Source organism: Halichoeres trimaculatus, unplaced genomic scaffold (genome assembly GCF_033239565.1).
Source record: "Halichoeres trimaculatus isolate MK-OKI-2021-1 unplaced genomic scaffold, fHalTri1.1 fHalTri1_scaffold_20, whole genome shotgun sequence".
NCBI lineage: Eukaryota > Metazoa > Chordata > Actinopteri > Labriformes > Labridae > Halichoeres > Halichoeres trimaculatus.
Window position 1 is genome coordinate 17,211,404 of NW_027437198.1, and position 12,532 is coordinate 17,223,935.

At 38.3% G+C, this 12,532-nt stretch overlaps 1 protein-coding gene across 1 annotated transcript in view; it reads right to left on the reverse strand.

Moving 5' to 3' along the window:
* Window positions 1-483: 483 nt before the first annotated feature.
* Window positions 484-12,532, reverse strand: part of baiap3 (BAI1 associated protein 3) — a 48,106-nt gene continuing 36,057 nt past the window's right edge. Inside the window, exons 25-34 of the mRNA XM_074696511.1 lie at window positions 12,099-12,314; window positions 11,781-11,849; window positions 11,593-11,672; window positions 9,091-9,199; window positions 6,563-6,634; window positions 6,393-6,476; window positions 5,970-6,090; window positions 5,770-5,893; window positions 5,319-5,524; window positions 484-5,121 (exon numbers count right to left, since the gene is read on the reverse strand). Of these exons, the coding sequence (XP_074552612.1) occupies window positions 5,018-5,121; window positions 5,319-5,524; window positions 5,770-5,893; window positions 5,970-6,090; window positions 6,393-6,476; window positions 6,563-6,634; window positions 9,091-9,199; window positions 11,593-11,672; window positions 11,781-11,849; window positions 12,099-12,314 (1,185 nt within the window). The 3' untranslated portion in view covers window positions 484-5,017. The remainder of the gene's footprint in view (window positions 5,122-5,318; window positions 5,525-5,769; window positions 5,894-5,969; window positions 6,091-6,392; window positions 6,477-6,562; window positions 6,635-9,090; window positions 9,200-11,592; window positions 11,673-11,780; window positions 11,850-12,098; window positions 12,315-12,532) is intronic.

The following is a 12,532-nucleotide window of genomic DNA, read 5'->3' on the forward strand; positions in this document are numbered from 1 at the left end:
ACACTAGCACAATGAGGAAACACAGCCTGATTGGATTATATCTTCCCATGGAGCTAAATGAGCCTGCAACATGACTGAGTGTCAAAGTTGTACTGGAGCAGCAGTACACGCACTCATCAAAGGGTTTTTAAATTCACGAGGACATCTAGTGGTGGTAAACAGAAGCCCAAAGTAAAACTCTATCTGTATAAGAAGTGTTGCTGTGTTGACACAGTCTTCAGTGGTAATACTTAACAGTGTGTGAGGACTGACTAGGGGCATGATGTCAATTCAGTATCCATCATTTATTGTCCATTGTTTCTTTGTGGGTAGGGATGCTTTGGTGTGACAGGAAGTGTTTGATCTGCAGGTATCTGAGGCCTATGAAAGGTCAGGGGAATGTGACAAGAAAGTGATGAGTTTATGTCTGGTGAATGATGACATTTTAGTGAAAAAAGATAGCATTACAAATAAAGTATGTGCTTATATCAGTGAAGGTAACACATTTAAATTTAAATACAATCTTTATTCAGGTCAAAGACATCTCCCAAAGGTATAATCCAACAAACAGCAACACAGGTATTTTTAATTCAAGACAAAGATCCACTGTTACAATAACAAATTGAAGAAGTTTTGCCTTTTGAAGATACATTTTACAAGCTGTTGCCTTTAAATTTAGACAGGAGACGACAAACCAAATACTCAATTTAACAATATTTTCTGAATTAGTACTGTAAATGAAATAAGTCCAGTTTAGCACTCACAATTATGAAACTGATGCTATTTTGATAACTCACATTATGAGATCCTCTGCCATGGTTTCAGACCCCAAAGTTATTTTTTTCAACATGGCTGACAGATCTCTTTTATATTATTGTAGATTTCACAGAACGCTTAAGACTAAAATACTTTATCTTAATTGAAACATCACCAGAATAAGTCAGTTTACTCACCCAATACATACAGGTTGCCCTCTAAAAGCAACATAAGGATTCCTTTGATAATATGACTGAACATAGTGAAGCATATTTGATGATGAAGACACTGGGAGGAAATTATTCAAGCTGTCCCTGTGATATGTCATTTGACCTCCAGCTTAGGTAAAAATCTGTAAACTTTGTCTCAAAGCTTTATTTTGGTCCCTATATAAACTCTTTCATAGACTTTGTAGCTTTATAGTAATATATAAAAGATCTTGTGAGTAAAATTGAGGTTGCTTCTTATGTAAACATGCGACCACTATGCCTGGTTTTTAATGTTAGGCGGAAAAATGTAGCTTTAACACTGATAAAGGAAAATATTCCATCAATTAACCCATTGACTACTAATAGATCATACTCAAGTCCATCTGTTTCCCTTTTAACTATGATGAACGTGTTCATTAACAGTGATCTGCTCGCAATACCTTTAAAACAGAAACAAAAGAAACATGAAGGCAAGCAGATGGCCTGAAAGGACTCCCTGCTCATGTAAGGTAAGGCAGGAACCTGAAACGCCTGAACAGCTGCTGTAAATGCTAAACACTCTCCAGGCATAGATTTTTTTTTTTATCATTTTGTTTCTTTTTTGTTTTTGCATGTTCCATCCTCACAGCTCCACAGGGTAACGACAAAGCACTACACAAGCAGCTACTGTTAAGTTACATCACTATCAAAATGCTGTCGGTGCAAACATTTTGGTGCTAAGTTTTTGCTACTTGCTGCAGTGTTTTTTTTTATTATTATTAATTTTTTGCGTTTTTTTTTCTAGTAATGCACAAGTGATACTATTTTGTGATCCTGTTGAAATGACGACATTCATTAAGAGCTTCTGAAGGCCCAGGTGTGTTACAACATGCAAAGATTAAGTCAAGACCTTGGCACCTGTTTCTTTTGGTTTAGTATTTTGAGATGCTAAAAAGAGTGTACGCTGCACTGTCGCACCTTGTTATATGAAAACACCATATAACTTCAACTTATATAAAGGAATTCTCTTATGGGATAAGAAGACTATTCTTTAATTCAAGATTGCTAATTACCAAACTCTGTTTTAATCTAAAAGTTCACAATATCAGCCACTTATAGACTGTATAAAACAGACGGGCATCATGAGAGTTCTCCAAAAGTGAAGCAAAATCCTTGGTGAGTATAGGCAATCAAAGCCTGCCTGTTCTATAGAAACAGACAGGAATACACTTTTCCAAACATGGTTTCTGTCCTTACTGCCTATTTTCATCATGCATTTTTATGCCACATCGTAAACTTTTTCTCTTTATCTAGAACACAGGTCACATCAGAATAAATGAAATGTTTTCTAGGGGCCTCCCGGAGTCAGAAATATTTTCAGTTTATGAAGTAGCTGCAAAAGACCATGACAAGTTATTTTAACGAATTCAAAACACAGATTATTTACCCCATGAGGCTAGCCCTCAAGCTAAGGTTTGAATGCATCCTGCAAAATCTAGCCCCCTCAAAAAAGTGGTATTTATTTTATACAAAAAAAAGGAGTATAACACCATGATTGGCAGCTTTCCTGTGGCACGGTATGCCACAGTCACAGTAGAGGACAATTCATCACAAATAAATTAAAGTGAGAGTAAATTTTGGCTTCACTTTTCTTCAACTGGAGATACTGGGGGCATGTCGTCCATCTATACATTATACCGTCAGTGGTGGAGACATTGAATTGGCCTTTTTCACTAAAGTTTTATAAGTGGTATTTGTGCTATAAATTTAAATAATAGATTAATGTGACCAGTTTGATTAATAATGATCACCCTCAGCCTTGCTAATGAGGACACAGGTGACCCACATTAACCTAATTAGTGAGAGCGAGTGTACTAACCCAGCTGACTCTATTTAACCTCGTTAGTTTAGGTTTTTGTATTCACCAAGTATAATCGTTGATTAACATTTAATTCAAACCCTGTTCAGAGATCCTGGCCTTGATGCTTGCTACAAAAATATCAGCATGCTAAATCACTGCTACTACTAAAATAATGGCTACCACATTATTAAGTCACTGGCAGTTTTTCTGCATGACTATTTCCCTTCACTCCAATGATGATAGTTGGATTCTTGATCCCTATGCTTATTATTAAAATCAAAATACTATTTTCAGTCACAGACATAGCCTTGGAGGACCATAGAGAGCTTCTGTTAAATTATGCTGCTCAGTCCAACGAGGGCTGCTACCGGCAGACTTACCCCTTAGGTATAATTATGCTACTGCACAGGTTCATTATGCTTCCCTTTCTCTTTTCCCAAAGAGATTAAGCCTCACACTGAGGATCTAACTCAAATTTTTGTTCGTAAAAGCTTGCAATGAGCTTGCATCAATTGATAGTCTGGACAAAAGAGGCTTTGCTGTGTCTGCTGGCTATTTCTGAACGCTACATGATCTCATTAACTGCAATTAGCTGGGTTTCACCTAATAAATGTTTTTGAAGCTCAACCATCTGGACGCAAGACCACACAGTCTGCAACACATTTTGTTTTCTTTGGGGACAACAGGGAGCTTTTTCCCCTGTCCAATTATCAGAAATCAGGGTCCCCCGGTGTATTCCTTCAACCATGAAAGTATGAATGTAAATAACACTACCTCAGAGGTCCCCATGGAGGAGCAAAGCGTGGGAGAAATAACTCATCTCACAAATCAAGCAGAAATTGAATCCTTCTCTGCTTCCTCGTACTGTTTGTCTTTGTAATGTTTTACAAACACATTATTTTTAATTAAATAACTTAGTCATATTACAGTACCTCATGCTAGAACTAGCATAACTATGCTAATATCCATTATACACATTTTATGCTGTTTAGCAGAGCATTAAGGTTCTAGTTGTATTGGGGGTTGTGTGTGGGACAGTTTTCACTTTAATGCTGTATCAGGCTAGCCTTGACAGATTTTTTCTTTGCTAACAAGCAGCTAGCTAAGTTAGCTTCAGCTTTAAGAGAGGAGAGCCTTGTTCATCTTTCTATGATGACACTCAAATGTTCCTTTAATTTTATGCTACGAGTACAACACTGTTTAGGCTCAATTGCTAGCATAGTAATTAGGAGCTAATTAACTGTGAAGCCAACAAACTCATTTCAGATTACTTGAAGCATTAAAAATGTCAGTTTCTTTTCAACTGCTCTCTAGATGAACCTGTCATTGACTCATTTTCCGCTTATGCAAATGACAGAGAGGATCTGTTTCTGTCAGCGTGCTGAGTTTGTACAATTCTAAATTAGCACGCTGCCGACAACGCTGTCACATCAATTTCTGCAGAGATGTTGACCCGAGGCTGTGAGACACCCCGAAGGAACTGAATTGAAAGAAATTGTCTTGCCACCACATGATTTTTGGCCTCCTCGGTGACCCATCAGGAGCTTTGTGAAGAGCAATCAGAGAAGCCAAATGAACCTGCGCTGTGGTGTGTCGCCTCAGGGGAGTGGATGGCAGCAGCTGTCTGACTTGCCCTAAAACTTAAAGTCTCACAGTATTCCCCAAAGCCATGTGTTGTTGTATTTTTACTTTTAACTGCTTGTTACTAAGTCTCCGTATGATCAGGAAAATCCCAAAGGATCCTCCTAAATATGCTTTAAATGCAAACTATTTTAGAGGATGTGACAAATGATACTCATGAGCTTATCCTTGCAACTAATGAGCAAATCTGAGGTATACTTTTAGACTTTGACTTAAAACTATTGGATACATAAGCTACTTCCACAAAATATTTCTGCTATGTTAAATCTATCATATCAAAGCTCATACAACAAATATAACAATTACTTGATTACAAAAAATATAGACTAGTAACATTCAGGATAAACTATCCATTAAGTTTTAAAATATAGTTTGACTGAGACGAGTCGGTGGCACAGTGACGGGATGTTCATCCCCCAGTTAGGAAACAGCGATAAGCTTCACTATTTCGTCTTTTCATTTTGGTACAATTACTGAACAAACAATAACACTGAAAAAGAAAATTTGGATATTGTTAACATTGTACCAGTTCAAAAGCACATGTCACAAGACGTGGTCAGCGAACATTATCACGGGCAGCGCTGACAGCTTTCTACTCCTCTTCCATTGACTTCTCAATCTCCTTCAGCCTGCGGACAAACTCCTGAGCCTCCCTGTCCCCAATGCGGGCTTCCAGCATCCTCATGATTGGCTTCTCTGGAGGGGAGAGCAAACAGATGAGAGCAGTTCCTGCACCTGACACAAATATCTCTAGATTGAATGGCTTTTCATGTTGTATTGGAGAAGTAATTGGAAACCCACACCTATACCCCTAGGTCTCCCAGAAATCTGGTATTATGTTTGTGTGAAAAAAAAAACAAAAAACAAAGATACAGCTAGGAGCTGTTATGTACCACTGGGTTTACTGCGAGACAAGTGAAGGATGACGGGCTGGACGCTTTTGCCGGCGGCTGAGGCGTTGGGCCTCCCAGGCCAGCAGAAGTCGCTGAGAGGAGCCACGGCTTCACCGGCAAAGTCGTTGGTGGAGAGCCAGTCGTAGTCCATCACAGTGAAGGTCAAACAGGCGTACCTGTGTCTGTACTCTTTAGGGCTGACATGACTGGAAGACAAGAAAACATGTGTTATAACCTGCACCCTTCACTGTAGCCTGTGGTCTGTAGATAAATCTTGATTACACGTCTTTAAATAGTCCTAATCTCGAAGCACCCCTAAAAATTATTATTTGGATTATAAACTGTAGTAAATCAATATTAATTCTAGCCTTTATTCCTCTACTTGCTCCATATGGGAATTAATTTCCTCACAAAAAATGAAAAGTTAATAAAAACAAGGAGAAGAACTCACAAGTAAAAGAGCTCATCAAAAACTGGATGAAGTGTCTTTAGTTTGACTTGAGTGCGTTGACTCTTAGCCAAAGGGAACAGGTGGTGAGGACAGAGCTCCACGATGACAAACGGGTCACTCAGACCTGAGGAGTAGCAGATATAGTGACTCACATATCAGCTATAAGATAAAAACCTGTGTATCACACTGACTGTTTTTACCATTAGCGTCCAGTGCCATTATATCAGCAGCGTGCAGAATCTCCACCGTCAGTCTCTGCTCTGGTGCATCGTAGTAGCACTTCACACTGATCCGACCATAACGAGTGTGTTTAAGTGTTTTCTGAAACATTTCATAAAGTTAATCAGTAAATAAAGCAACACTAACTGGAATTATGTTCAAGCACACTGTAAACGCAATGCTAATTAGGATTATCCCTATTTGAAACGTGTGTTTTCAGTGTTGTTGTCAAATTAAAAAGGTTGCACAAACAGATGGCAACTTGTTTTTCAAGCATCCAAGAGACAACAGATTTTCAATCAGAGTAAAACACAAGACGACAGAATGTCCCGCTGTCCAATCAATACATTTCTGTCCACTTTACAGCCAAAATGAAATTGTCAGCCCAGGGAGCTGCAACACACCTGCAGGGAAATCTTCTCCAAATAGTACTGTTCAATCAGCTCAAATGAGGAACATTTGTTCAGCCTGAGCTCCTCATCCAGGGCCTACAGCAGGAAGAGTATGTATGTTAGAAATGGAGGGTATAACCATAAATCACTTGAATAATTCAGCTATTTCCAAGAAGTCATACCTTGTAGTCTCCACTCTTCATTTCTTCCAATGAAAGACCCTCTCCCTTCGCATGGAAAAACTGCAAAAGGGTCTAAACAGAGCAATAAAAATAAAAAGCTTTTTATGAAATGTAACATGTCAGCTTGGAATCGAAACAGGAAGTGGTGATAAAACAGAAATATGTATTACAGCGTGCCATATTTTCATCCACGAGGCACTCTCTTTGTATCTGTACTATTATTTGCTGGCTTTAGAAAGATTTAATTTGTGCTAATGTTTGCACGACATCCAGCACTGTACGCAGCACTGATTAAAGGCTGGTGATGACAGTAGAGATAGAAATGAATACAAAGAGGACTAAAGAGGTATCCCATTAAAATCTGGATACACCCCCTTAATCGCACTGATTGGCAAAAGCATTCTGTAACTGCTTTCAGGAGGGAAACAATGAAAGCAGGAGTAAAACGATGATTATCTGTGAGCAGTCAGATATGAAAGAGATCCTGTCTGTTTACAAAGGACAGCGTGATCTGTTGGCATAGACATGTGGACAGAAATCATAAAATATTTGTGTTACTTTGAATTTTGTATGTTGTTATTACTGTCTAATAAACAGCTGTTACCTTAGTTTTGATTTCACTTCATGAAAGCAAACAGGCACATTTTAGTATTTCTGCCTCCTATACTTTTAGTTTAGTTTAGTTTTAGTCTGAAAAAATTTAATTGAAGTAGTTATAGTTTTTATATTCAGGCGTCAAACATGAAACAACACTTCTTACAGTACAGGCATTTTAAAGAGGGGTATTGTACTTTTTTGCAGTTATATACTGTCTCACTGGTACTGCTACCTTTACTATCGAAGGAGACACTTTTTCTCATCTCACCTGGATTAAAGCCATTCCAGGGCCACAAAATCTTCTTTCAAGGGGGTGTGAGGAGTTTCTAAGTGATCTTGTAAAAGTTTCCCTTCTAGTAATATGCCTGATTGTAATCCACACTTAAAATGAGATTATCAGGGCTAATATTACAGGTTACAGGTCATTTCAAAATGCTACTTCTTAGCTTCCCAATCGGGCTGAGGAGGACCAGATTGATTTACGACACATATAGGTCTCTATGACAACACCATGCCAGCTAACTAAGTTTAGTAGTGAGGGGAAGCTGAAAACATTTCTGTGAGTAATTTTATAGTGATGGTGGACAGAAGAAAGCTAAACAGGGAAGGGATAGCGCACGGGCTAAAGGCTAATAAAGGGGCTAAACTGTTTGTGCTAATGTTCATTCCAATCCACATGCAGCAGTTATTCTGCAGTGGTCTGTTCAAAGTTTTGAGTCTTTCATTAAAATGAAGAGCGAGGTTATGTTAGTTCTGCTTGGTAGATGACTTACAGGACGTAACCGATAACGTTACACATTACGGACAATTTTTGGAGCACGGCGCTGTCTGTAGCCTTAAATATAGCCGGCTGCTAAACTACTGTACGAACTGACAGTGTTTACTTGTTGTCACATTAGCCTACAGATTCACAGGAGCACCAGGCTGCCAATAGCGCTACATACAGCCAGCTACTACAATGTGTGCTTGATGTCATGTTTCAAACCATAGCACTACATTACTGTACAGATAAATATCTCATCTCGGTGCATAGTATCTGGTAACAAGTTGTCTTGGACAAGAAAAAATTGCTTAGATCCGGTCCCCATTTAATTCCAAAACAATCACACGCCTCACTAAAAGTAATTTGCGATGGTGTGTGTGAGACTCCAGGCCAGAAGGTGGCAAGAGAGTGCAATTAAAACAGATCCTCCTCACAGCATCTTTTACTTTAAAATAAAGACATTACAGTGTATAAAACTCTACGCAAACAAAAAATATACCGCCTAATTATCTAAACAAGAAGTTATCTGTATTTATGAAAAATTGATAACATACAGTCGATTAATATTGACGCACAACTCATCATTTTTTGTTGTGTGCTAATGTCTTGCCACATATCAAGCATGTGTATTGAGTCGGCACAGTGGCAGCTAAATAAACCTGTTCACACAGAAATGAAATCTCTGTTTTCTTTCAGGTTTGCCTTTCTGTTGATTTACTTTTCTTACCGGGGATGATAACCTTGCGGTAAGCTACTGATGCAAGGAAAGTTGGTGGGCTACTGATGTAATAGGAGATCAAGTAGAGAGGTGGCAGGCTTTAAAACAAGATGTGATGTTTAGTTCATCAAAATGTTAAGTCATGGTTTTATCTAGTGTCCATGTTGTTAATCAATTAATTTCTATTAATGTCAAAGTCACAGGGAGCCACTGTAAAGAAGTCAAAGAGCCTTGTGAGGCTCCAGAACCACAGGTTGCAGTCCCCTATCCTAATTAAAGGCTCATAGTGCAAACCCCCTTCCTTCTGATTGGTCAGTCCTTATGCTGCTCCTTCAATATGTCATGAACTACTTAAGAGATCCTTACATGATCCTTTGATGTGCAGGGAATCTGCCTGCTGGGACGTCACATGTACACCCTGTATAGTGATCTAACCCAGTCATTACTCACCTCTACAGTGTACTGGAAGCGGTTGTAGAACTCCACCTGAACACCTCTGTTCTCTGCAACTGCATCCAGGATCATGCGCAGCAGCAGTTCCCACATGCTTTGGAGAACTCTGCGAGAATGAAACACCCACACGTTTGTATTCTTCAGCACTTTCAATTACGGCCCCCTGCCCTCACTTAGCCTCGTATGTTAACACAGATAATAGCTTGATGATGAGTTTAAGGGCAAAATATCTCTGAATGGTCACAGCTCTCTACTTGAACAAGCAATTCATCAAAACTGATCAAGAGGACAAGAATAATTGAGCCCTGTGGTGTGATGAGTGAGATATAAGTATAAGTCTGTTATGACCCCTGAGTGCCATTAGCATCTGTCATTTAAAGTTGCTGGTTTACATATACAGCAAAAAGGAGACTAAATGGGAGCTCAATGGTAAAAATTTTGAGATGTATAAGTAGGTCCTGCTTAGATTTTCATATCAGTAAACAACTATTTTTAATTGAAAGTCAACTGTTTGCTGATGTCACTCTATTTCATGTGCATGCTAAAATAAGACATAGACTGAACATGAGGTCTACTGTGCATCCTTCAAGTTGGCACATCAAATTATTCCTGAATTTTGAGCCAAAAAATAAAGGATCCTGGTCTATTTTTTTAATCAAATGTTAGAAAAAAAACTCTAGAAAAAAGCTCCTGCTTACACGTTTCAGTTTTTCCTGATGAACACAATAACGTATGTTTTAAAACACCTCATCACATCATGCTTAAGTCTAAACCATTCTTTACATCCATACTACTGAAACTCTTCTGAGATTTAAAGAACCTCTCCCCCTGAAATTTCCCCAAGTTGCGTCTTCACACATGTCCCTCACAGCATGAAGTCTTCCCTGTCGGTCTAGGGGAGCAGGGATGAGTCATGAGAGGCAGGACCTGACATCTGAAGCAAGCTGAGAATGCCACCGAGCAATGTTTCTGACATGACGACAGACAAAGCAAGAGAGGTGATGACACATTTGCATTTTTGTCACCATTGTCTGAAAATTAGAGGATGTGCAGACATCTTCTCTCTTCCTTGGTTTGAAAAAATTATTCCTTCTTTTCAGCCTCAGATGTGTTTATCAATCCTCTTCAGCTGATTTTCCAAACCGTGTGAGACCACACACACACACATAAGGACAGCTCTGACTAGCTTTTAACATTACTATCCAAAACCAACGCACAACATGAGACGATGTTTGAAGACTGATTTGGCACGCACCAAACAATTTCACAGTGATGATTCCACTCATATGAGATCTCACAGAAATGTGACATTCTGTTAGAATAAGACTTGAATCTAAAAAAGTAACCACGGGGTTAGTAGGAACAGAGCAAGGTAATGTCTGGGTGAAAAAACTGGGCTTTTGTTAGGTGACACGTAGCTTAATCTTAAAACTATGGTACTCTTGTAAAAGTTTCTATTAGTTAATAGAGCTTAAGTGACACAAAATAAATAAACCTAGTAAACAGGTTAAATTATATTGAATAAAAAAGCAAAAAATAAAATAAAATACAATTAAATACAATTAAATTAAATAGCAAGCAGTAAATGAGATCTATTTTTGGGGGCTCTTTTTATTAAAACGGGGGAATTTTATGTGTATCTTGCCTTTTTCAGAAAAAATAAAACACAAGATAATACATTTTAATTACAGGGGCTTTTTGAGATACCCTTAGTTATGAATGAAACAATCACGTACCTTTATCTTAAAACTTTGGTACTTCTCTTAAAGTTTTTATTAGTTAATAGAGCTTAAGTGACACCAAATAAATAAACCTAGTGAACAGATTTTTTTTTTAATTAAAAAAATAATAATAATATTGATTCTCTCTTTTTTTTTGCATGTGCCAAAAATATATATACTATACTATACTATACTATATACTATAGAAGTATAAAATAAAATAATAAAATAAAATAAAATAAAATAAAATAAAATAAAATAAAATAAAATAAAATGAATAGAAAGTAGTATATGAGATCTATTTTTGGGGGTGTTTTTTTTGAAACAGGAAAGATTTTATGTGTATTTTAAATTTTTCAGAAAAAATAATAAAACACAAAATAATACATTTTAATCATAGGGGCTTTTTAAAGTACTCTCAGTTATGAATGAAACAATCATGAAACTGACTATTGTCTAAATAAAAAATGTCCCAATCAAATGAAACAATATGAAGGAAAGTAATTAAATGCAATAAAAGATAAGTTTTATATAGAATGAATTGTCTGCCACTTGTTCCTGTTGTCAAAGGCTTCATTAGTTTCATAATTTAGCTACAGTTATTTTTATTATTTGTTGCTTATCATTATTTGGACAGGCACACTGGATGGAAACTAAATGTTAGGCAGGTAGTACCACAGTATTTACCAAGACTTAATATTAGAATAAGCATTCATTGTCTCTGACAAAAAGGAGAGAAATACAGCCACATTTCTGGTGTGGAGGAGGAAATAATTACCTGGTCAGATTCTCCTTCACGAGGTTTTCAGTGAGGGTGCCCACAGTGTCTTGTAAATACTTCATTAGTGGGGAAACAGCCTGAAAGAAGGTTACATCACCACATGTCACATAAGCAGCACTCCAGCTTCAAACTCACGCATACACACAGGAAAACGAATGTTGCGGATAACAGCTTCAGTGCATTACGTCTTCATTTTTGATGGAGTCTGGAGACAGGCTGATGTGCTGGATGTACCGCCGCAGCTCAGGCAGCATCTGCACAGAAACATATGTTTGAAGGTTAGTATGTCAACAGGCGTGCACATGTGCAGAATTTCAGTGCAGGTAAAGAAAATTGAAAGATTGTTTGTCAAACTGCTGGTGCATCACAGTAAAGTTTAAAGCATTTACTAAATAGCAAAGAAGTAAGAACAGTGGTGGACAAATGACATATCATTATAGGAGCTATGGCTGACAGCTTTAAGTGCATAAGCTCTGCTGGTACTCGTGCTGTGTGTAAGCAACCTTGTCAGTGAACAGTGCAGTGAGTCGTTTGGCTTCTCTCTGCAGATCCAGGTCCATGTTGAACAGCTGCCCATTGAGCGCTTTGTAAACCTGCTCCTTTCCCTCCACCCCACAGGACTCCTCCATGGCCCGCTCCACACCCTGCCAGTCTAGGTCACGAGGCAGATGACCCAGGAATACGCGCACATGCTCTGTGTTGTTGAGGGCGATGCAGAACTACCAGGCAGCGAGGAGGAGAAACAGAGTGGAAAGGTGGAGAAACAAAGAAAAGAAGCAGGGCTATAGAGAAAGTAAAGGAACGGGGTTCAGGTGTGAATGATTGATAACGACAAGAGGCAACTGCTTCATTTTTTCTTTGAGTGTAAACATATCTGATCTCCTGCTGAGCCCTTTGTGTTGCCAGGGAGAACACTTGCTGACATTTACTTCCACCG